This window comes from Macrotis lagotis, chromosome X (genome assembly GCF_037893015.1).
Source record: "Macrotis lagotis isolate mMagLag1 chromosome X, bilby.v1.9.chrom.fasta, whole genome shotgun sequence".
Classification (NCBI taxonomy): domain Eukaryota; kingdom Metazoa; phylum Chordata; class Mammalia; order Peramelemorphia; family Peramelidae; genus Macrotis; species Macrotis lagotis.
Genome location: NC_133666.1, coordinates 576312738 through 576338709, shown reverse-complemented (window position 1 = coordinate 576338709; position 25972 = coordinate 576312738). Strand labels below are relative to the sequence as shown.

General features: G+C 32.5%; 1 protein-coding gene across 4 annotated transcripts in view; it reads left to right on the top strand.

Moving 5' to 3' along the window:
* Positions 1-25972, top strand: part of TRPS1 (transcriptional repressor GATA binding 1) — a 300371-nt gene that overhangs the window by 23034 nt on the left and 251365 nt on the right. For 2 of the 4 annotated variants that reach the window (XM_074201301.1, XM_074201302.1), the window contains exon 2: positions 25579-25736. The exons of the other annotated variants lie outside the window; for them this stretch is intronic. In XM_074201301.1, coding sequence (XP_074057402.1) covers positions 25700-25736 — 37 coding nt within the window. In that variant the 5' untranslated portion in view covers positions 25579-25699. The remainder of the gene's footprint in view (positions 1-25578; positions 25737-25972) is intronic. 4 annotated transcript variants of the gene reach the window in all.

The following is a 25972-nucleotide window of genomic DNA, read 5'->3' as shown; positions in this document are numbered from 1 at the left end:
ATCAGACCTAAAAAGATTATTCTGTGTTTGTGTGTCAGGGTAAATGTATGTGTATATGTATGTGTAGGTGAATATGATCTCTGAATTACACAAACCTTTATTTTGTGCGGACTGTACTTGTAACATATGCACTGCAACCAAGCTGTCTTATCTTATCGCAGGAAGTCTTGCGGAAATCAGTTGTGGGCTCTGTCTCTTGATTCCTCGCTCTCCAGTGTTCTCTCTTTCTCTGGTTGCCTCCATCTCTTATTTTTCTTGTAGGTAGGTTCCTATCTTTTGTGTGTCTCCTTCACCCATTCAGTCTTAGGTTTTAATGTCCATCTCATTTGTATTTCTTTATGTGCCCCCCCTTATTTCCAGTTTCTTTATCTTTGCCTACCTCTGTATCTGTCTTCCTCTCATTTTGACTTTTTCTTTGCCTTTCTGTTTTTTTCCTCCCTTTCCCCATTCCTTAATTCCACTTCACGATATTCCTTTCTACTTTTGACTTTTTCTCCATCTGTCTCTACTGCTCATTAAACATGTTTATCAAGTTATTCTTTCCTTTCACTTGTGAGCATTATATGAAATATAGTAACAAGTCAATTATATTATAAATCTATTCATTTTTCATTGAATTAAATATTATTGGCCTTAAAATGAAAAATTTTGCATATTTCCCCTGAAGGGTCATTAATATTGTTTTTAAAAAATTATACTGAAATTGATATTGCTGACATTTTAAATTTGTTCAGTTTCAAAGGCATTTTGCTAGATTTAGCTTGTATAAATTATCAGATAGTTACATATACTTGTAAGAAAGTGATTTGTATTAAAATTTGAGTATCATCACAATTTTTTATATATAGATGCATATTACATATACATATATATTAATCCATTTACATTTTGCTTATGTTCTTGGAATTGAAACTTATGCATCTCAAAGCAATAAACTTTTGAAATAAATGCCCTGAATGAAACTTGACAATTCAAGTCATCTATACCAGTATCTAATTTTCCCCCTATTACAAACTTCCTTGGTCAGAAACTTTTCTTAGTAAAGAAACGAGTATATTTAATTTAATAAGCTAATAGAAAATTTTAGTTAGTACTTCTTTTTGAAAGTTATTCAACACATTTTAATCCAACTTTTCCTTCCTATTTGCCCCCATTGTGATTTATTGTAAATTTGCTCTAATGCACTGATTTTGTCTAATACTTTTATATTGGAGAAGACTAAAAGTGAAAATATCTACTAATTTCTAGATAATTTTCCTGTATAAAGTTGAAAGTATATTTAAATGAAAAATGTGTGATTCCCTATAAGGTAGTTCAGCTTTGTAAATCTTTTGAAATCATATTTTTAAAAGAAAATAGTTGCCTAATGGTGTTACAATAATACTTAAATCATTAACAGTAATTGTATTCTGTTCTCAAAATAAGTAACTAAGTATAAAAGTATATGTGATTTTGACACCATGGGGAATTCTCTTTAACTCAGCGGGCAACCTGTTTCTAACTTAGCAAGAAAGTCTTAAGGAATTGTCTGAGACTTGGGGAGAGATAAAGTGACTTTCATTTGTCAAAAAGCTACTCTGTATCTGAAGCAGTGTGTGTGAATCTGTATCCTCCTGGTTCTATGTCTAATTTGCTATCTACTATGCAACTGAGTCATTAAATTTCAATTGAAAATGAAATAGTAAAAAATAAATATCATTGGATTACTAGAGGCAATCAAGTCTTTAGGCTTTCAGATTCTTTTATGTGACTTTTCAACTATCAATGTAATTTCTAAAGATGTAATGATCTGGCTAGTTTTTTTTAACTGTATGTCATGCCACTATCTTGATTCATGAGACTTTTTAATCAAAATGATTTTTAACTTTTTATTTTTTTTTTCCAATCATTTGAGTTCCTGGCCTCTCTCTAGACATTCCCCCCACCCCAACAGTTGTTATTCAATTGTCCTTGAATGTGAAATTCAGGAGGAATGAAGAGATAGTTATGAACTGAAACACCCAATTCTTTCTTTAGCTATGGAACTCAGAACAAATTCAATGTCCAATAAGACAAATATTTACATGAAGCAAGCAAAAGCCTGATGTGGAGCAAACAATAATCCCAAAAAATTTAGCAGATGAGTAGATTGGATTTATGTTGTTCCTTTTATCCGTAACTCATTGATGCCTTTGTTATAATTAATGGTTGGTGTTCTTATAAATCTATACATCAAAATAGTATTCCTTGGACTTTGTGGAGTCCTAATTATTACTAGCCATTAAATGATTACTAGATCTTAGGAAATGGTCACATTAGGAAGATCTTAGTAGACCAGCTGGCAACATCATACAGAGTAGAGGTAGAATAGTATCTATAATGTTCAGACTCGACCTAATGCCTAAGAGAACTTGATATTAAAATGAAAAAAATACTAACACATGGAATTTAATGTTAATGCTTAGTTATATTAATCACCCCTAGTCAAAATTAGTACAAAATGAAACAAAACACCTTTATCAAGGATATACAGTTCTACTTTATGTAAATTTGCATCATGCAAATTTGACCTTATTATTCTGAAAGAAACCATATTCCAAAAAAAGGCTACTTAATATAGCATGCTATCATCAAATAAACAAGAGGAGAAAAAAGAGTCATTGTCCAAACATCTCTCAATATTTTCATTATAAAAATAAAGTTCCTAGTAGACCCAGTGATTAATGCTTGGTGCTATAGGTTGGAAATTTATAATGTGCCACATGCCTATGTTAACTTTACTATATAGTATTAAGCATAGTTATCTTTACTTTTCATTTTATAATTCTGTTATCATGGAATATACATTTAATATGTCTGCATTTTAATACATTTGTGTTTGACTTTGTTTTGAGGGTTGAGTGAAATGAATGGGCAGGGGGCAAATTTACATAATGTAAAAGTTGCTTTAAGAAGATATTTGTGAAATGGTCCATTTCAGGCAGTGCCATGGGGATAACACAGTGGAAGGTGAATGGTTGGGGGAAGGATTGGGGAAGAAGGTTGCATTCTCCTGGTTTGGAGTAATGTCAATTAATCTTGCTGTTGACTCATCATTTTTGGAGGCTCTTCACTACAGGTTCATGTTATTCTGAATACTAAAGGTACCATCTGTCTAGGTTCCTAAATGAAACATCTTAAGATATATTTCCCCCAATTTTATCCTTGTGTATTCCTTCTTTCCCTTTATTCTTTGGCCTACCAATTGCCTAGCCTTTCAGATCAGTTAGACCCTGGTCAAGTTACCCTCCCCTCTTCTTTTCTTTTCTCTCCTCTCCTTTCTCCTCCCCTCCCCTCCCCTGCCCTCCCTCCTCTTCTCTTCTCTTCTCTTCTCTTCTCTTCTCTTCTCTTCTCTTCTCTTCTCTTCTCTTCTCTTCTCTTCTCTTCTCTTCTCTTCTCTTCTCTTCTCTTCTCTTCTCTTCCTTCTCTCTTTTCTCTCTCCTTTATTTTTAATGATTTATCCATTTATTTATTTATTTATCTTTTGATTTGTTAAGAGATCTTTTTAGTTTGCATAATGTTCATGAAGCACTTTGAATTCTTTGGATAATGTGACAAAGTGCTTCATGAATAAAAATGAATTGTAATGAAAAGTTCATCATATTTACTGGAATTGGTGGGGTAGACATTACATTATAGCAGTTCAATCTTAAAAGTACTATTCCTACTCTGAATTCTCAAATTCAAGCCTTATGCTTTAACTTGCAGGCTAATTGTGGGGTGTTTTTTGGGGGAGGGGTCAGAAGTAATAGTATAGAAACTTCTTGACTATCATGTGTATTATTAAAAATAAATTTATCTTCCAATTATATATAAAGATAATTTTCAACATTCATTTTTGTAAAATTTTTCTCCCTTCCATCCTTCCCTCCTCCCACTCTAGGAAGTCAAGTACTCTGATATAGGTTATACTTGTACAATCACGTTGTTATATATTTTCTCTATGCAAAAATGTATTGATTAGAAAACTGAGCTTAGTCATATATTCTTTAAAACTCACTTATTCTTTATATAGCTATTTGTCTAGAACCCAGCAATTATCTTAATATTGACCCACAGAGAGATTTAGTTATTATTTCAACTAAATAAGGAAATTGAAATTTTAGGATATCTTTATTTAAAGCAAAAATGCTTCCAATGATAACATGTCAGGGGAATCAAATCAAAGACCTACATAGGTGGTTAACTGTAATTAGGAGTCTTAAAATTAAATGAAAATCTGATCATGTATAGTTTGGTGGATTTTATTGCAAAAGTGGATTTCTATAATTTAATTTAATTTATTTTTTATATAGACCATATTTGAATCCTTCAAATATTAAAAATCTGTGACTCATTCAAGAAGTCCCCCCCCAAAAAAAACCAACAAGCATTGAAAATCACTGAATGAATTTCAGTACAGATGCCTTTAGTACAGCTTTGTCAGTTTGACACAGTTACTTGTTTATTTCATGCCAAACAGTGGCATAAGACTGTGAGGCAGTTGAATCCTGGTTGGAATAAATAATTTAAAAAAATCAATACCTACCTTCCTTAGATTTAATAATTTAGGAAAATTTAGCAAGTTTTTCCAAATTATAGTTGTTTTCAATTCAAAACTTTACTAACTGGAAGCCATTTCTATATGATAGTAATCTGGTAACCTATTTTGAAACACATTTATTGAGCTCATTATGATTCTATGTGCCTCTAACGAAAGAATTGTTACACAATGAGTGGAGAGAATGAATTGTCCTTCTGCCTCTAGGGTTGTTTCTTTCTGTACAAACCAGGATTGCCCTCAATCTTATGGGCAATATCCAATTTACAAAGATTTGAAATTTTTACTAAAGTAAATTTAAATGATGTCACATTCAAAGGAGATGCCAAGAAAAAATGTGGCAGACGAGATTTTTTTTAAAGTTGAAATACTTAGTTACAATAAAGAGTGCATGTCACAGATGAATAGTTAGTAATGGCTTCAGATTAGCAGGAAAAGAGCAATTCCCATATGCTGATTCTAGACTCCTAACCAAAAAAAAATGTTATAGAAAAACTGAACAGTATTTAACAAGCTGTGAGTTAAAGTAACAGTGTCACTGTATCTAGTACCAGAAGGATAACAACGTTACCATATTTCTTCAAAAATATTTTAAGATACTTTACAAAACAGAAAGATAGCTCTAAGTGAATCCAACTCCTACGCCTGGTCCCACCCCATGAGGGTGGACAGCTTCATGGAGTTGAAAAAACAACTTTATGACTTCCTGATTCTAAAATCTGCTTGGATATAAAGTTCATTATAAAAAAAAATTCTGAGCAGAGGTGAGACTTTACAATGTAGAGACTTTAATTACTAAGTCATAGATAGATAGATAGATAAACCAATCAATCAACAGGTATGCATTAAGTACCTTTTATTGTGCCAGTAACTGTTATTCACTACTTTTACAAAAACAAAAATAAAGTAGACTCTGCTCCTTTCTCAAGGAGTGTTACATTTGATCTGAGGAGATAATCTCTTCATATGTAAGTAAATATAAAATAAATACAATGTAAAGTGGAAGTAAGATGGAGCAGCAGTTGGGGGTTTCAGGAAATGTCTCATCAAGGTTGAATTTAAGTTGAATTTAGAAGGAAATTAAAGATTCTAAGAGACAAAGGTGAAAAGCCTACATTCTAGGAATGAGGTATATCCTTTGTAAAAGCTGGATGGAAAAATGAGTGTCACTTGGGAGGAAGTTTGAGGACTCCAGAAGTAAACAAGAATCATTGTGATGTATATCCAATAGTTTCTGGAATATACATTTTTATCTCACTTTAAGCAAATTCCAATATAAACATTAATATAGTTCATATATGTAGCTCGGAAACCATATGATCTTATTTGCAAAGATTGAAAATGTGGAGTAAAACCTAGGAGATGGAACCTATCATGTGTTCAGTCCTTCTGAATTTGTGACATAGCTGTGCTTTAATAATATTTCAGGCAACACCTTCAATAGTCATCAACTTCAATTCTTTTCAAAGGCATTTCCATGGTCCTCACTCTCCCAGGGTGTCACAATGTGCACATATGGGCAATGTGACTTTTTTGTCTCTGTGAACTTAAACAAAGCTGCCAGCTATAATTTTAGACTTTGCCGTCTTGACAGTGTCCCTTTAAAAAAGCTTATAATATGATCCTCATAACATTTCAGCTAAAAAAGAGCCTGAAAAGAAAAAAAGAGATTACATTTCCTTCATTACAGTGGGAAGAGTTGTTTCCTGGTGTTTTTCACTTGATAGAGGCACACACAAAAAATCATCAGAATAAATAAGCTAATTCCCCTTTTATCCTAAGGGGAAAAAAACAAAGAATGAACATATATATATTATATATATATATATATATATATATATATATATATATATATATATATATATATATACATATATATTATGTATCTATGTATATATATGTATGTGTGTGTATACATAAAATAGTGACATCTCTATAGATAGATTGATGGAAGGATATATAGATGGAAGGATAGATAGATGATAGGCAGATAGATATAGATGTTGTCATATTGCTATACTGTGCTAGTGATGGCTGGCTTCCACTTTTTGGATTTTAGGCAGCAATTTGACTTCATGTCAATGCCAGATTAGTAGTCTGATTTATGTTATACCTTTCAAAAGAACTTTTTAAGGTAGAAAAATCTATATTAATTAACTATCAGTTAATTTTTCTGTGAAGCAATATGTTATATTCATATTGCCGAGGTCACTTGGTCATTTTAAGTTCCTAGGGCAATTCATTTTATTGTGAGTTCCATAAAAGTCATTCAGGATTCTGTGATTCAGTTGATATCTGAAGTAGTAGTGAATGAAATAGTCTTAATCTCTGAAGTTAGTTCTTTTTCTTAAATACATGCCTAATTGCCAGAGAATGAATTTAGAAATTATTTTCTTCAATGAACTTTTGTGACTCCTTTTCTTTTTTTACTTACTCTACTTTTTCTTTTTCTTTTATTATTTTTGCAGTGATTTTCCCTAGGTCACATGGCTAGATAATTATTATTTACCTGAGGCTGGATTTGAGCTCTGGTCCTCCTGACTCCAAGACCGATGCTCTATCCACTCTTTCACCTAGCTGCCCCTTGATTTATTCTAGTTTTAAAGGAGTTGTTCAGTGTATTTTGTGCCTCATTTACCATAAGAATTCTGTTTTTTTTTAAGTATTACTTTCTTCAGTATTTTTCCTGATTTCTTTTGGCAAGCTATTAATTTCTCTCTTCATAATTTCTTGTATCACTCTCATTTCTTTTCCCAATTTTTTTATCTATTGCTCTTATTTCTTTCTTTAATTCTTCTGAAAATTATTGTTGGGCTTGAGTCCAATAGCATTTTTCTTTGAGGCTTTGATTGCAACTGTTTTCATGTTTTACTTTCTGAGTTTTTGCTTCCCTGCCATGGTAATGGCTTTTTTTTTTGGTCAGGTGCTTTTTATCTTGTTTGATCACTTTTCAAGCCTATTTTTTGATGTTGAACTTTATATTAAAGCTAGACAATGTTCAAATAGGGATGGAGAGGAACTACACCAAGTTTCAGGTTTTTTCTTGATGATGTTGTCAGTGTTAATGTTTGGGGTCTGCAAATTTTTGATACTTTCAAGGTAATTTGATTTGGGAAGAGTTAGAATCACTATTATCCTGAGCTATATAATCAGTTTTTTTTTTAATTCTAAAAGGATCACTGCTCTTCTTTAGCCACAATCTATATCTCTGTTATTTGTAACTAAGATCATGTTACTTACTCTCCTTTACCCACACGCACTAGAACTACTCTTGATTTTGTATATATGATCAGGGTTCTCTGTTCCCCTGTAGTTGCAAGCCACAGAACTCCTTTCGATCATGCTCCTGTCCCCTTATTGGTACCCAAACTCCCATGTAATTGATTACACGTGCTCCTTTCTGCCCTGGAACTGTGACCCAGAACCGCTTATGAATAATAGAGCTGCCAATCAGTGCCAGCTGCACCTAGCACCGGTAAAGAGTCTCCTGTAATCTCTTTCTGACCAGCTGTCTTGTCTTTAGGATGAGAGCTCCTGAAGTTATTATTGTTGTTATTGTTGCTTCTGATGCTACTTATAAAGTCTACCTTTGGCTCTACAGTTCTGCTGCATGTGTTTTGAACAATACTAAACCTGTGTCACCGTCTTCCTACCAAACTTCTAAGTTGACTTAGGTTGGAAAAATGTCTCACCCTGACCTTTTGTTTTTCTTTTTTGTTTTAAAATTTGATTTGGGGATTTATTTTAAAGTTGTTTGTAGGGGAATGTTGAGAGAGTCTAGCTTAATTGATGCTTATGGTCTGCCATCTTGGCTCTGTCCCTAGATTTTTGGCATTATTGACTTAATATACATTTGTAAACTTTACCATTTCTTTTTTTTATATTGAATTTATAGCTTAGATCTCTTCATTAATAGGACTAGAATGATCTTTAAGAGTTCAAACATTCTATTTCCTGCCCTAAAATTGCCTATATCTCATGGTGATTTCATCCTGATGATGATGTTAATCTTGAGAGTTCATGTTTATTTGATAGTTTTTGAACTGAGTGATGTGACATTCCTTTGTTATAGAGAGCTAACTCAACAAGAAACTTCCTCTACTAATAAGATCAACTGCTTCTCTAAAATTTTTAGACTTAAGAATTTTTTTGGGGGGGAGGGGAATCTACCCACCTCCTCTCCACACCACACAACTGGTATTTGTCAGAACTTGAAATCTAGATTTTCCTAACACAGTGACCACTTCTGGCAATGATACCTCTCCTATAGTACTTTATAATTTTGGTAGGGCAGAATGTGACAAACAAAATTCTCATTGAATACTTTATATTCTGTCGGCTGCTTTAATTCTTGCTGAACTAGAGAATTTCTGAGATGGAAGGAAGTTCAGAGGCCAGCTAACTATAGTCATAGCAGAACAAGAATCCCTTCTACTATGGTAACTAAATCAGTGAATAAACATTTATTTAACACCTATTATGCGAGTTATATAAGTTCTAGGGGATACAAAGAGATGCAAAAGACAGTTCCTGTTCTCTAGGAACTCACATCCTAATGGAAGTAGATTATGCATTAAAAGTACTCAAAAAGTCTGGGTTGAAGGGGGACAAGTCCTGCAACTGGGGGAATAGTGATTATGTCTTAGTCCTGGGCTCTCTGTTTAAATAGAGTATCTTAGAGGAAGTCTCTAATGTCTACCCTAAGGAATGGACCCAAGGGATATGGGTTATTAAGGAGGTGTGAGCTTTAGAATTGATGTAATCTTTTAGGAAATTGAGTTCTGACCAGAATTTCTAACATATTAATTCTTTGCCCATACTGGTCAGTTCTTTGGTGTGTCACTCAATTGTTACTTATTCATACCTAATTTTGATCAAAACTCTATCTACTTGTATAACTTAATTCTATTTCCAGTTCTATCTGGATATTTGAGACAGGGAAAAATGAGACCACCACAACATCAATATGAAGCTTTTTCTGATAGCTGCTTTAGCTTTATTTTCCTCTCCATGGCCATAGATAGATAACTCTCTCTCTCTCTCTCTCTCTCTCTCTCTCTCTCTCTCTCTCTCTCTCACTCACTCATTTCTTCACTTGAACTTATATTGCTTTGCATTGTTAATTGACCATTTTATGGGTTCACACCATATTACTCTAGGCAGTGGTAAGAAAACTCTTGAGAGGCAAGGATCATGTCTTATTTTTTTGTGACTGCCTCAGCCTAATGTGTTGTACTTATCAATAAGGACTTATTTAATAAAATAGATTTATGAATGGAATGTTAAAAGAATATAAAACCTTGTGAACATGATATCTCTTGGAGTCTTAATATTAATTTTTCCACTCCAGAGACTCACTATAGCTTCTAATACAATGCATTACCTATTGCTATATAATGTATTAAAGCAGGTTCCTTTATCTTCTCCTTTTCCAATATGTGAATTTATCATTTGCTTCAATTATGTACAAGATACCTAACTCTCAGGAATAGATAAATCTGAAATGAAATTTTTATATGTATTTTATGATATTGGCATACAGCCAGAATTTAAATTAAATTTCTCCAGTGGGTAAGGTGATGACAAATATAAGAACTTTTGGCACTGTACAATCATGTGAAAAATTACACTGGAAAAATGAGGATTCCTTTATGTATAAAATTAAGAATTAATTATTAAAATTAATTAACTCACCATAATGACATTTTCCCAATCAATGATTATATGCAAATTGGAATTATCTACTCCAATGTGCCCTTATTACTTCTTCTGAAGTAGATTTCAATTTTTATTTACCTTATTTAGATGATGGTCTCTAGAAATTTATTTTGTCAAAAATTTAATTATCTGATGGCCAACTGCTAATAATTAATTAGAAGTAAATGCTTTCAATATTTATTTTATCCACTAAGAGTGTGTGTGTGTGTGTATATATATATATATATATATATATAGCTTATTTATTATCTAAAAAGAAAAAAATTCCCAATATTGAAGTTTAAAGTTTGAAGCATATGATTGAAAATTCAAATTCCCCCCCCCCCCAAATGAAAATAGGAGCACACTGGAAGATAAACACATAAACATATTGTAAATTTATCTATGTGTATGTGTGTGTATATATATATATATATATATATGCATATATTCATATATCTCAAAAATTGGAGATGATTTAAATAGATTATATATATATATTTATGAGGGTAATTATGAGAAATTTATGAGAATGTCATAAAAATCTATAAACATGATGAATGTAGAGAAATATGAAAATACATATTTGGTTTAATGCAGTATGAAACTAATAGAACTTGAATTTTTTACAGTCTCTTTAGAAGTGTACAAAAAGAAGAGAAAATAGATAAAAGATGAAGGAAAATGGGTCAAATGTGATGGAAATATTGGTCTGGATGAGGATAAGAGCTATCACAATATTATTTTCATTGCATGTTTTTTCCTGGGTTATTTTACTTGGTTTTGCCTTATCAGAGGCTAAAGATTTAGTGTAAGATTTTATTTACCCCTCATTTTATATGTGTATTGGACATTGACAACTGCTAAAATTTTATTTATTTCTCATGAGATCTATGACCTCATTTATTTAAAGGCTTCTATTTCCCTACATATGCTCAATTGCACTCTCTGACAACTAGAGAGTTGCCTGGGGACACTAAGGTTGAAGAGGGTTAAGCAGACAGTACCTTTCAAAGAAGTGAGTTGTATCCAGGTCTTTTTTAGCACTCAATTCACTGGAGAATACTATGTCTAATCATGTGCTTATAATTTTTTTAATGGTAATCTTTCGAAAGATTTCATGTTCATTAAAAAGATCTTGTTTATTCAATGTAAAGACCAACAGACTGCCTTCTGTGGGGAGGTGGAGGGAGGGAAACAAGATCTGGGGAAAAATTGTAAAATTCAAGATAAACAAAATCTTTCTTTAAAAAAAAGATCATGTTTATTAAAGAGATTAGAGACTAAGGATTGTGCCTATGGTGTTACTGGTATAAGGAATTCCTGGATGAGAAAACTTCCTCTTCCTATGCAGGTTGACATCTTGTCTGCATTTTATAAGAGAGTTGCCTTCAGCAATGGAAAGTTCAATTACGTGCCCAAGATCATGAAGTTAGTATGTGGTAGAGGTATAATTTTAACCTTAGTCTTCCTAGCTTCAAAATCAACTCTCTTCCACTCTGGAATCAGGAGGACCTGAGTTCAAATCCAGTCTCAGATACTTAACAATTATCTAGCTATGTGACCTTGGGCAAGTCACTTGATCCAATTACCTTGCAACTCCCCTCCAAAAAATAGCAACTTTCCATTCATTATGTTATATTACCTTATTATCCTTAATGACTGAGTGATTTAACTGTTGAATTGTATATTTTACTGGACAATAATTCTAGATTAAGATAATACGGAGCAGTGTGTTGAATGGACATAATCTCAGGAAATATCTTTTGATTCTTATTGCTTTAAAAACAATTATCATATTGCTTTGAATGCTTAATTCTGTTGTTTACCACCTTTTAAAGACTGAGCCACTTTTTCACTTTCTTACATCTAAGTAAACTCATCATATATGATTTTTAATGAATTTCCCATCTCTAACTACTATGATCCTTGGAATATATTATCTGTTATCTTTATATCATTAAAATAATAGATTACATTTATCATCAAGGCAGATTATAAACATACATCTCATTTCTTTTTATGGGAGGGAGTTGAGAAGGCATATCAGAATCAGCATGGTAGAATATAAAACTAGCTTTGGCATCAGGATGATCTATATCAAAGCTCTGCTTCTGACATAACTTAGTTGACAATTAATTTAATTTTCTAAATTCCTCAAGCCTACTCTCACAGACTATACAAGATACTTCTAGGTGACTGATCTACATTAAAGGAGTGGGGGGGAAATTCCTATATCAATAATAGAACAACAAAAAAAATTTTCCTGGGTTCTAATGACAGCCTTTCTCCCTGCTTCAAGAATTTGTGTGACAGGATTTGGAGGATATTTACTTTGGGTTTCACATTTCTTCATCATCAGGACAGGGTTCTGCTGTAAAATTGACCCTAGATTACAGTTTTGTCCAGACTCTCTTAATTGGCTAATTTAATAAAAGTTGAGGAACAGACAACATTAAAAAATGCATCATTTAATGTCATAATATGATTGAAAGTTCTGCATAATGGATCCAATTTCTCATGAAATCTCTTGATCAAATTTCCTATGAAATTTATGTTGAAACTTGATCAAGTTTCTCATGAAATCTTGGTTGTGAAACTCATCACATGCCTGGCATAGGGGCATTTTATAGTAGTGATGAACGACTTCAATTATCTGAATGTCTGATAATGCTCTGTCTCTTTCTGTCTCTGTCTTTCTGTCTGCCATTCTGTCTTTCTCTTTCTGTTTTTCTCTATTTCCCCCCCTCTATCTTTTGTCTTTGTAGGTCTCTGACACTGTCTTAAAAGTAAAAGCACTAATATTTTAATGCCTTGACTTTAAGGTAATTTCATCCTTTCATTTGTGGAGTAACCTGTGAGAGGAAGTTGTTGTGTACATTATTTTTATCAATAAAGAATAACCAGGTTCTGGCTTGGAGATAGTGAGAAGCTTGGGGTAAATGGTTATTTTGTCTTAGAACCTGTAGTAGGGAAGGCTAGGAGAGCTCATTAAAGTCTGTGATGCACTTTAGATTTGGCATGAACAACTCTCAAAGTTCTCAGTGAAAGGTAGTATCCCATTATCTAAACATTATAGAGAAAGTCAAACCACAAAGGATGGGATATTATACAGAAGGAAATTTGGAAGAGAAGGAAGTCAAATGAGAAAAGGAGTTGTCTAAAGAAATTGACATGAATGCATGGAGGATATGTCCATCAAATTAGAGTCTAAAAAGCATGCACAGAAGTTGGAAGCATGGACAGGTAAATAGAAGGTGAAGACCAAAATACAATTTGACTACATCAATAATTGAGAACTTCAGCTGAAGAACAAAGAAGTGACTGAGAAGAAAATTACTATTCACAAGAATCCATTGATGCTTATTTTTGTCTTTGAGGATTTTCTATGATTGTCTTGATTTCTACTTTCATCAGTGTGTCTAGTCTAAATGAAGGAGAAACATTTCCTTTTTTTTGTTTTTTCTTTTTCTTATCTTTCTATATCCTTGCATTGAAGCATAGAATATTGACTTTAGCAGAGTCTTCATACATCATCTTGTTCATCCCTTCCCCACTTTAGAAATAAATAAACTAAGATTCAAAGTCATTCAGGGAATCAGCTTTTTTATTTCCACATTAGTCAGTTGTCTTTCTCCTTTTCATATTATTCTAGCTTTGGGAATTCCTCTAATAAAAAGCATTTTTAAAATATGCTTCAAGTTTCAGTGTTACCCAAAATGTTCAAAATGCCTATAAATATTCTCTTTATTACATTATTTTGAAGTATCTTCCATAAATAATATTTAAACAATAATTATAAGTGTAATTAGTCTGTGAACTCCTAGAGAGCAGGAACTATTTGCCTTTTTTAGTGTCCCTAGTTGTTAGCACATTGTGGAGCACATTGTAGGCACTTAATAAATTGTAGTTGACTGACTGAATACTACAGTTATAAAATACTGTGAAAAGGTATGGAGTCTTTCTTTCCTTTTTTTGCAAGGTAACTTGACTTTTACTTTGTGGGAATATTGTTTAGTAAAAATAATTGCTTTAGGATACACCTCCAAATAAAATGTTTTTTTTTGATAATAATATTTTTACATTAATCATTTCAATGTATAGTATATTTACTTTAGTGTCTTTACCATATTAGGTTTTCCTCCAATTGTGGCTTTTAGTCTTAAGGCATTTAAAAAAATGCCATGTATATCTATATAACAGAAATTCACTAAAATGACATTTTCTGGTTTCTTTGGTTTGACTTAGAACAACAGGGAGGGACAAAGGATGGAGCACCAGGGATGCCATTGGGTTTCAGTTATGGGCCTCTACAAACACCTCAGAGACCCTGTCTACATGGTTGTTAGTACATCAAGATGATGAATATGAACATATATTCTACTGGGCCAAATTCATGTCAGGAGGTTCACAGCCTACTAAAGATGAATAATATTCAGGAAAATAAATCCTAGTTAAGTCTTTGAGAAATTTTTTGGAAAATTCCATTTGTATATTTTGGAGAACTCCAAAGTACCTACAATGTGGTCAGACCCCAGGGGAACAAATTTTTAGAAAGGTAGGATAAATAAAGGGTTAGAGGCTTCCCCTTGAAGATTTCAGTAAGATGATAGAAATGCTTATAATCCACATATAGTCCATAAGGTCTGAAAAAGCTTTACATACATTGTCTCATTTGACCTTAACAACAATTCTGGGAAGTAAGTGCTATTATAATCTGAGGAAACTGAGAGTCAGAGAGTACATGGGACTTTTAGATAATGCAGCAAGTAAGTGAAAAAGACTTGGGTCTTCTAGACTCCAAGAATAGCAATCTATTCACAAAAACTTGTCTCTCTAAAATCCTCTGTCTCTAAGGTGAGGTTTGTATGTGTGCATGTATGTGTGTCTATACATACATACATACATAAATATATATTTTTAGAAAGCATATCAAAAGAATGTGGAGCAAAAAGGTGAGATATAAAAACCAGATATTAAAAAATTATGATTTGAAGGTATTAGAGGGAGAATTAGAAATAATTTTTTAAACTAATTGGTTTATTTTATAGCAATAACAGCACCAATAACATGTCATCTTGAGACAGAAAGGATAATCTCATTAGATATTCCTGTGCTTAGCATCTAGAAGACTAGCCTTTAGGTTCTAGTTCATTAGTTTTTCAGATTCTAATTTTGACTTTTACTAATATATTGTGTCCTGATAATAGTTTGTGCAGCAGTTCTGAGAACAATATGATTTAGTTCAGAAAATAGTTAGGCAGTGGGTTAAAGCTAAATTCTTTTAGTATAGTAATACAAATTTAAAGCAATATGAGTGATTTTATTGTTATTCAGTCTTTTCCAATTCTATCTTGTCAGAGATATTGTAGTGGCTTGTCATTTTCTTCTCTATCTAATTTTAAGTTGAAGAACTCAGGCAAACAGGGTTAAATGATTTACCCAAGGTCACACAAATAATTAAGTTTCTGTGACAGTATTTGAACTTGGGTTCTCCTGACTCCATCGCAGGTACTTTATCTACTGCACCACATGCCTGCTCATGATAGGAATGATGTAAAGAAAGTAATAATTAAATGATTTTATATATATATATATATATATATATATATATAATATCATTTATATTACATCATTATATATTATATTTATATTACATCTATTCTATTCTATTCTGTTCTGTTCTGTTCTATTCTATTCTATTCTATTCTATTCTATTCTATTCTATTCTATTCTGTTCTGTTCTGTTCTGTTCTGTTCTGTTCTGTTCTATATATTAAATGGGATATAAATGAGAATCTGGACTGGTGGATGAAGACAAGTCTCCCAATAAACTCTCTAATGTTATAATATGCATAGAAGGGAAACCTGCATTCATGGAGGGAATTCCTCATCAGGAATATAATTAAAAGTAGAATAAAAAATATGAGTCTATGTAAAAATATCTCCGTTGGATCTATCTTTTTGTCTCTGTTTCCATCTCTCCCCATGTTAACTCTAATACACACACACACACACACACATAAAATTAGGTATATGAATGTGTCTTATTTCAGTCTCTGTTAGGCTGTATTGCATGTACTCATGTTTGAAAAGAAATGGCATTAGATCAATTATCTATATTAATAGCTTAGATTATTAGGTATCAGATCCACTAATGCTTTTAGATATATAGATCTATCATTTATATAATTCCAATTTTTCTTTTATATATTAAATTGTATAATAGAACTCTCAATTTCAAGTTTCTCAATGTGTATATGTGGAAAATTATTTGTTTCTATTTATTCCTCTGATCTTATCTTCTTCCTTGGCCTATTGCTACACTTTTACCAATTCATTTCATTTGTGATCCTGCTCTTTTCTTTCCCTCTTTATTTCCAATCTTGAAAATAAAATTTTTTTTTATTTTTTTTAATTCAACAATTCATTAAAGAGTATCCTAAGGGAATAAAGGAAAGAACAAACACTTATACAGTGCCTCCTACATGAGAGACATTGTGTATAGCATTTTAGGCACTACGCTAGGGCAATGAAAGAATAAAATTTACTTGTTAAACTTTTGAGATTTGGTTGCCACAACAGCATTATAAATTATAGTTTAATTTCTACCTTAAAAAAAGCATAAAAGAAGAGTAAATATGTGAAGGTAAAATGAATGGGAACACATTAAAATTCTACTATATGCATAAATATAGAACTTAGTGGTTTCTTCTTTTCACCAAAGTGTCCAAATACAAGAGCCAGTGTGTTTTTAACCTGGCCAGTCATGCCACACCACAAGGGCAGCAATCTTAGACTAAATCGACACAAGGCAATGGTTTCTAAACTTTGGTCCCAGACATTGGTTTCCATGCTTTGTTGTCTGAGAAGATAAAATTAGAGAAGAAGCAAATGTCAGAAATATGGGGAAGAAGGAAAAATGATTCATTGAGAACCAGACAGCATACTTTTGCCCAGAAAACTATTCTCAAATAGTAGATTCAGATAACTGAAAATGAACGGATCTGTTAGTGGTGAATCTATTTCAGTAAAATCTTGTATCTCTCATATCTCCCATCATGTAACAATATTTTAATATTTTTAGAATCTACAACTTTATCCCTGTTAGTGTTTGATTTTTTTAAAGAGTAGAAACCAATCTCTGCTTAATGATGTTTCTGTGACCATTGAATCTCAACATTCAGGCAAGCAAATCTAATGCTTCTGTGTCTTATTAGACTATATAATATAGTCTTAGAAGACCATAAAGAAAATTTAATTTGCTGAGTAATTTTTGGGTAAGTCACAGAAGAACTTTACTAGTCCAGATGTGTCAAAGTTTGCTAGTCCAGATATGTCTTTGCAAGATATTGTGGAAAACGAAACTATATGAAAAGTCCCAAGTATTTGAGTTCAAACAAAGATATGACCTAGCACCATTCAATTTCAAGTTGGGAGAGATCATTAATGCCATCTAGTCCTATTCTTTCATATTTTAGGTGAGGAAACTGAATATCATATATGTCAAATGATTTGTACAACATCATACAAGCTAGGACAGAGGTGAGATTTCGACCCTTGTACTCTGACTCTAGGCCCAACTTTTTTTCCATGAGACATTATGTTGCTTCTAGGTAGAAGATAGTGGGAATAATAGTGGGAATAAAATCAAGCATGGAACTTCTTTAGACATGTGACTGACTATATTAGAATGGATACCAAATGATCCTAATTAGACCATAGCTCTCTTTCGGTAAGAACAAGGTCCAACTCTTCAAGTAGTCTTCATCCCACTTTACAAACCACTGTCTCTAATTTAGAGAGTTACTTTGATGCAAAAACATTACCAGAATTGACCATAGTGAAGCACAGCTATTATGTGTCACAGATAACTAAATCTTTTTTTTTTAAATGTATTTATTTAAGGCAACAGGGTAAGTGACTTGCCCAAAGTCATACAGCTAAGCAATTAAATGTCTGAGACTGGATTTGAACTCAGGTCCTTCTGATTCCAAGGCTGGTGTTCTATTTGCTGTGCCACCTAGCTGCCCTGAGGTTTTTTTTGATAAAGATACCAAAATGGTTTGCTATTTCTATCTTCAGCTCATTTTATAATTGAGGAAATGGAGGCAAACAAGGTTAGGTGATTTGCCCAGAGTCTGACAGATAAGTAGGTATCTAAGACCAGATTTGAACTTATAAAGCTTTCCCTAACTCCAGGCTTTGATTGAGTATGCCAACAAGCTGCCTCTGCATTGTATTTATACAAACTAATTATATGTGTATTATTTATAGCTATATAAGTTTTCACATATACATATATTTGCTTTATTAGAATAAATAGAAAAGGATACTGGATATGTTTTAAAACTTTAGTGGTAATGTAATACTACAAACTGACCTACCAGGTAGTTGATATGACATTATCATTTAACCTCTCTGGTCCTCAGTTTCCTCATCTGTAAAATAGAAGAATCAGACTAAATCAGCTTCTTTCCAGTTCTAAATCTGTGATCCTATAAACTTGTGATCCTTTATAGTATAGAAAATATATGTATTTATAATTAAATAAGTGGTGATTCATTTATATAGTACTTTAGGTTTGTAAAACACTTCATTTGCATTAAGTCAATGATTCTTACCCTATGAAATACATGTCCTCATAGCCTCCATTCTAAATTTCAAAGATAGTAAAGGTTAAATGACTTGCATAGGGTCACACAGATTATAAGTGTTAGATGTATGATATAAATCATGTCTCAGTGATTTCAAATTTAGCATATTTACTTACTGTAGAGCCTTTCAGTATAAATGACAATATTTGTCTGGAAGTATGCTAATTTATTTGAACTTTATTCATTGATAAATAATCAATCCTGCCATTTTCATAGCATTGATCTTTTAAACATTCATAGGTATGCCTTTGCCTTCCCCTCTCCTTAATTAGAATGTCAGTTCCCAGTAAGTAGAGATTATTTTATTCCATATGCTTGTATGCTTATGCATACTACAGTGCTTGACACATTTAAGTCCTTAGTATGTGTTTGTTCATTGACTTTTTTTACTCATGCACTCATGTCATAAGACTTCCTTACTTTTTTTTTAAAGATGTAATATTTGGATCATCACTCAACCAACCCTCCTCAGATGTTTCCAAGTCTTTTAAGCTGCCTCCTATAATAATACAGAAGTCTGCAAATGGTGGTTTATGAGTTAGTTCCCAATTTCATGAGGAAGAACGGTTACTAGTGATGGTGCAAATTTGCTTCCGTTCAGTTTGACAATTATATTTATAGTATGTTGGCAGTGCAAGTTTTCAATCTTCCTTCAAAACAGTATCTGCCATTGAATTCACATGAAAAATTTACTAACCCTTAAAAAACCCCAAAATATCAAATGTGCTTTCTCTATACAGCCTAGAAATTCCAGTTACATTTAAGATGTTCTATCTTTTTGCTGTATATGTCTGTTTATACACTATGTAATTTATATAAACTCAGATTCACCACTGTGTGTAGTGAATAATTAACTGATAGAATTTCTTCTGGGAGAGCTAAGAGTTGTTAAATGGTAGTTATTTTAGCACATTGAGTAATCATTTTAGATTTTAGTGCAGTAAAATAACAGATTGGGGGAACAGGCAATGCAACATCATTACATAAAAATAAAGTACCTTTAGTACACAAAGCTGTTTTTAGGCAAATGCTGGGAAGAAAACCAAAGGCATCCCTATGAAGCCTAGCTTTGGGGCTATTTTTGTCCTGATTGGTAAGCTAATTTATACACAAATAAAATGTCACATTGGATCACCACTGTCAGGATAAATTGATGTATTTTAGAGTTTTCCATGAGGCAATCTTGGATACTCTTTTTTGGATCTTGGCCTTTTTGCCCAGGGTCTACTTGAAAATCTTTTTTGGCTGAAATAAGTTAGGATGGAATTAAGTTTGGGAAATGCAAATAGAAAACTCAGATTGATTTGTTTGGAGCACAAAATGACTTGTAGATGATTTCCTTAAATTTTCCTTGTTAAAAAAAGGAATAAAATGTTTTTTTTTTTGGGAAATTAGTTGTAAATTCAATTTAATTAAGCAGCTGCGAGATAGAGTGGAAAAGTCACTTGACTTGCATTTAGAAGACATGGGTTAGAGAATCATCAGTCTTCTAGTCTATATGATTATGAGCAAGTCAATTCACTTCTCCAGACCTCATTTTCCTTATCTGTAAAATGCAATTGACAATTCTTATGGTACCTATTTTTGATGGTTTTTGTGAAAAAAGCGAATTATGAATGTTTTAAACTTGCTACATAAACATGGAAACATTTGGGAGATACAGTGGATGGAGTACTAGGCCTGGATCATCTTCCTAAGTTCAAATATAGCCTCCCTGTGTGACCCTGGGTAAGTCACTTAACCATTTTGCCTCAGTTTCCCCCTCTGCAAAATGAACTGGAGGCAGAAATGGCAAACAAACCCAGTATCACCTCAAAAACAAAACAAAAAACAGGGCTACAACAAATTGGATAAAACTAACAAATGATTGAACAACAACATATAAACCTGATCTATTATTGCTTATAGAAATGGTATTAATGCCAATATTGCCAAGCAGTCACCACGACACAGTGCTGAACTTTACAATGTTCCTTATCCTATTAAAATTAATTGTTGGTCTATTTAAGATAAATAATTTGTTATTTAAAGTTTTTATACCTTAAATTATTTATAAACTATATAGGACCTCGAGTAGTAGAGAGAGAGAGAAATCTGGCTTGAGCCTTCTTTTAATATATTTAACATAACAGATCATAACATTGATCTTACGACTCTGGGAAAATTACTTATACTTTCTAAGGTTATAAGTTGCAGAAAAATTGTCACTTTGCATAGGCAGAGAATGTTTCCTCCAAGAGAGCTCCTTAAAGTTTTAAATTAATACATCTATCTTTCTATCTTTGTATGTATATATATATATATATATATATGTATAACCACACACACATATATGAATATATAAATATATAAATATATCCCTACACTCTTACCTACCTTCATAGATGATGATGTTGATGATGATGATGATGATGATGATGATGATAATGTTTGTCCTTGTTTCTCAAAGAAGATCATGTCATCATGGAGGTGATACCATGCTATGCACATGAATTGGATTTTAGTGAAGGGGATGCTCTGCTATGTCACTAGTCTCAGTTTCTCCTCCAGAGTCATCTGAGTCCAGTGGCCAGATATGAATCAGATATCTGAAGTTGACTCTGGTTGGATGAAAGACATTCAGGGTTAAGTGACTTACCCAAAATCAAACAGTAAGTGTCTAAGGACAAATTTGAACTCAGGTCCTCTTGATTTCAGGACTGGCACTCTATCCACTGAACCATCTAGCTATCTACCTGGCATCCAGAGCCATCTCCAGTTGTCCTGATTCATATCTGACCACTGGACCCAGATAGCTCTGGAAGAGTAACTGAGACTGATGATGTAGCACAGGACTCTTTCATCAATTCATGTCCTGTCATGGCATTACCTCCTCTGATATCTTGGTCTTTTTTGAGGATTCATGACAAAAATCATAGGGCTATAGTGCAATGCCTTGGGGAGGTCTCCAAGTAAGGATTAGCTGGTCACTAGGTAAAAGAGGCCATCCTTTACCTACTCTAATTATGTACACAGAGTCATAGATCAAGAGAAAAGAGGAGAAAGAATTTTAAAATTAAAAATTTATCAAGGCATAAAAATGGTATGTCCAAAAATCAACATAACTAAATTATATAGAGATTTATTACTCCTATGGTTAATCAACTACTATTCATTTAAGACTTTTGTTATTGTTGGAGTTGAGAAGATATGTGGCTCTTGTGATTTTGGCAAGGTATGCAAACTGCTTGTATAGAACCTCCTAGCAATGCAGATCAGTAGTTGATTATTTAGGATTAACAGGTTCTACCTGTTATAGAGGGAAAAAGTCACTTATTTTGGAACACAAAGTCAGTATTAGTCAGAAGCAGAACCTAAATTTAAGTTTTTCTGACTCCAAGGACAAACATCAGTTCCCTTAGTGACCCTCATTAAGACAAAGAGGACTTTTGATGCGAGTTGTTTGAAATTATAATAGTTTGAAGTGTGACTTTTTTGCCATTTCATTCCTTTTAATATTCCACTTTTCATAAACCATAGTTTGTATTTACTTTCTTGTGTTTTATTAGTTTTACACTATTTTAGTTTTTACACTAATAAATTAGTTTTTACTAATAAACAAATGATTATATTTTATATTGTTTCAAATATATTCCCAATTTCTTTTGCCTAGAATTTCATATTCTAACCAAAGATTACATCTTTGAATTTGAGCAAAACATTCTATAGGAAGTATTTCAATAATAGTTTCTTTTAACTTGCAATTTTGTTAGAATAAAATAGTTAAGAACACTCTAGCAGGTGAATACAGCTATTATACATTTAATTGTATCAAACTTCAAATTAGGTTTCTTTGTAGCCAGTTTTCTTAAATCTTAACTTGTAAATTTGGGATGAAATGAGGTTAAAATGTGGAGAACATGGCATGATGAAATCAAAGACTTGAGTAAAATGTCTTTAACTACAGTTGAAGCTCTTTGAAATGGGATAGCTAAATAGTGTCTATTTTATCTTGGAGAGAGGCTTGGATTTGTTCTAGTGTCCAGATGACTACTAATGTGCTCTGTACTCTGAAGCATATGTTAATGGAGGAGATCACTTTGGATTAATTTGATGTGAATTAATAAGACATTTATTTGATGGGAGTTGTTTGAAGGTGGTGATACTTTCTATCTCAACAGGATTTAAGGTGTCCAAAAGTACCTTTAAAGGTTAAAGATTGGTGGATAATCAATGCAAAGAGTAAATTAGATAGAAATGAATAACAAAAGAATAGTTTCTGCCTTTGAGCATATATAAAGAGAAAAATCTAAAGTGCAGCCAATGTATTGAAATTGAAAGAAAGAGAAAGTATTTAAACACTTTCAGTAATTCTTTTTCCTGGGAATAGCATAAACAATGTTTCCTTGCATTTTATAGTTCATTTAACCAATCTGATTTTAATCTGTATATATGAAATAGAGAGAACTCAAATGAGATTTTTCCCCTAAAGTAAATGAACAGACACATATGTTCTTACAAAATTGTTTCTTGTATGTTGATCATATGGAAATTATCTAAGTTTTTAGGATAAAGATTTAACCTGTTTTTCATTCTGATAACATTTCCCCAATTCTTGAAATTCTTTGTGGGGGATTTTTGATAAAAAAATAATCATTTCCTATTCCTTTATTCTCAAAAGCTAACTGAAAAAATATAATTCATGAACTACCTAGTACACAAAGGAACTAACAAGCGCTTTTATTGAATGAACAGTGACATCATTGGGAAAATAAAGACCAGTAAGTCTTTGCCCCCTGTGCTTGGGCCTTTATAGCAAAGCTTTAATATTTAAATTATTTTAAAGAAAGAAGAATCACTGTTTTCATGTTATAAAAGGAATTGTTGCTTGTAATAAAATTAATAGTTAAATAGGAAAGATGGTTCAGAATAATATTTTTCTTTCCTAATCTAATATTTCATTTTTATCATTCTGGGAATATGACATTTGGGAAATATGGTATTCAGTACTCAAATTTTTTCTTAGTTTTTTTTTTTTTTTGCAAGGCAATGGGGTTAAGTGGATTGTCCAAGGCCACACAGCTAGGTAATTATTAAGTGTCTGAGGTCGGATTTGAACTCAGGTACTCCTGACTCCAGGGCTGGTGCTCTTATGCACTGCGCCACCTAGCTGTCCCTCTTAAATAATTTTTTAGTTAATGGTGTAAATTCTTTTCATTAATCACTTTTTATTATCTTCTATGAAATTGTTTAAATGGATAGATGACCTGGCCAATGATTTTTTGCTAGGTTATTTGAATCAGATATTTGAACATATCAATTAATACCTGAAGTATATATGTACCTGGTTTGTTTTAAGATTTTTTTTTGTAAGGCAATGGGATTAAGTACCTGATTTATTTTAGCTTGCTTGCTGTTGAAAAATCAGTTCCACTATGTCATGGAATTAAAAAAAAAAAAACAAATGATCCCGCTATTGGTGTGCCATTGGTCAAGTCACTTAAGTTCTCAATGTTCCAGATAACTCTCTTAGAATTAATTGCTGAGAAAGAGCCAGTGTGTTTTAGAACAGCAATATCACAAGTGCAGTTGTTATTCTTTTCTCCAAACACCTTCAAGATCATAAAAATAATTACTCTACATCCTTTCCATTGTGACATAATAAGCCTATCCTCTGTGATTCTCAGACAAAACTGAAAAGAAGGACTTTGAATTGAAATATCAATTCAGTAAGGAAATGTGGTTGATTAAGATGTTGAAGCATATACTTCTGCAGATGTAATATTATATATATATGAGTTCATAAGGAGAATCAATTCATGCACAAAATAATGGCTAGATAAGCTCCTCATCTCCCTTTTAGGATCTTCATTTTGTTGCATTATATTTGTCAGTATTAAAACAACAAATTTTATCATGAATGTATCATGTTATTTTTCTATAAGCAAAGGGTTAGATAGATGTGGAAATGATCTTATTAGCACACCGAAGTCAAGGAATCATGGAAAAAGTGAAAATGAACTGGTGATGACCAAGTTTTAACTGCAAAGGCAATAAATGAGACCATTTAGATACTCTTCTTTCCCCACTCCGGCCACTCTTTCTCAGTTGCTTCTTCGGGACTTATTGAACTGGCATTTTGAGTGTTTGGAAGTCTTTGTGACAGCTGAACAATGTCTTATGGAGTGGAATCCCCATGTTTAAAATATCCATTTTGTCAATAGTCATAATTAAGGCTGATCAGTGGGATAATAATCCTTTTTTTTCACAGTTTGATATTTTACCTTCTGAAAATACCAAATAACATTCCTATTAATCATTAATTAAATCTCCTATGCCCCCATGGAGCTGGTAAGGTAGGTATATCATTACAGATGAGGGGCTTGGAAGTTTATCTATTTTTCACTGATGTTCATGTCAACAATGCACTTGAGAATAGAAATGTTCATGTTATTAATGCCCACTCTTCACAATTTATATCTTGCTCCATTCTGTGCTTGACAAAATCTCAGGGGAGGGAGGGGACATTTCTGAAGTCTTCATGTTTTTATAGAAAAAAAATTCCTGTGGTTTCTCAAGTAGCCCATGGTGGGGGCATGTTGAAATGCACTAGGTGTGATATATTGATATAGAATCCTATGTGTATATTATTTAGGAAGGAAAAATGTTTTTTGCTTTGTTTTACAGATATACAGATCAGCTCTCAAAATGTCTTCTGTGTCTTCCGTGCATCTTCTAAGACAATTGCATTAGCCTCCTGCTAGTTGACTAATAGAATTAATAATTGTAAAAAGCACTCTAAAGCCACATGCCTTATGAAGTCAATGCTGGGTATGATTTTACAAGTATGTGATCCATTTTTTCAAGTGAAAATATTAACTGAAAAAGTTCTTGGCACACAATAAAACATCATGCAATCTGTTATTTGTCTTACAGATAATAATTTGAGAGTGGCTATAGTCTCACTGTATCTAACTTATGACTTGATAGTGGATGGTTTCTTCAATGTAGAAGTACTGCAAATGTGCTTTTATTTACAAGATATGTCATTTTGAAAAATGATAGTGATTGAATTCCAGTA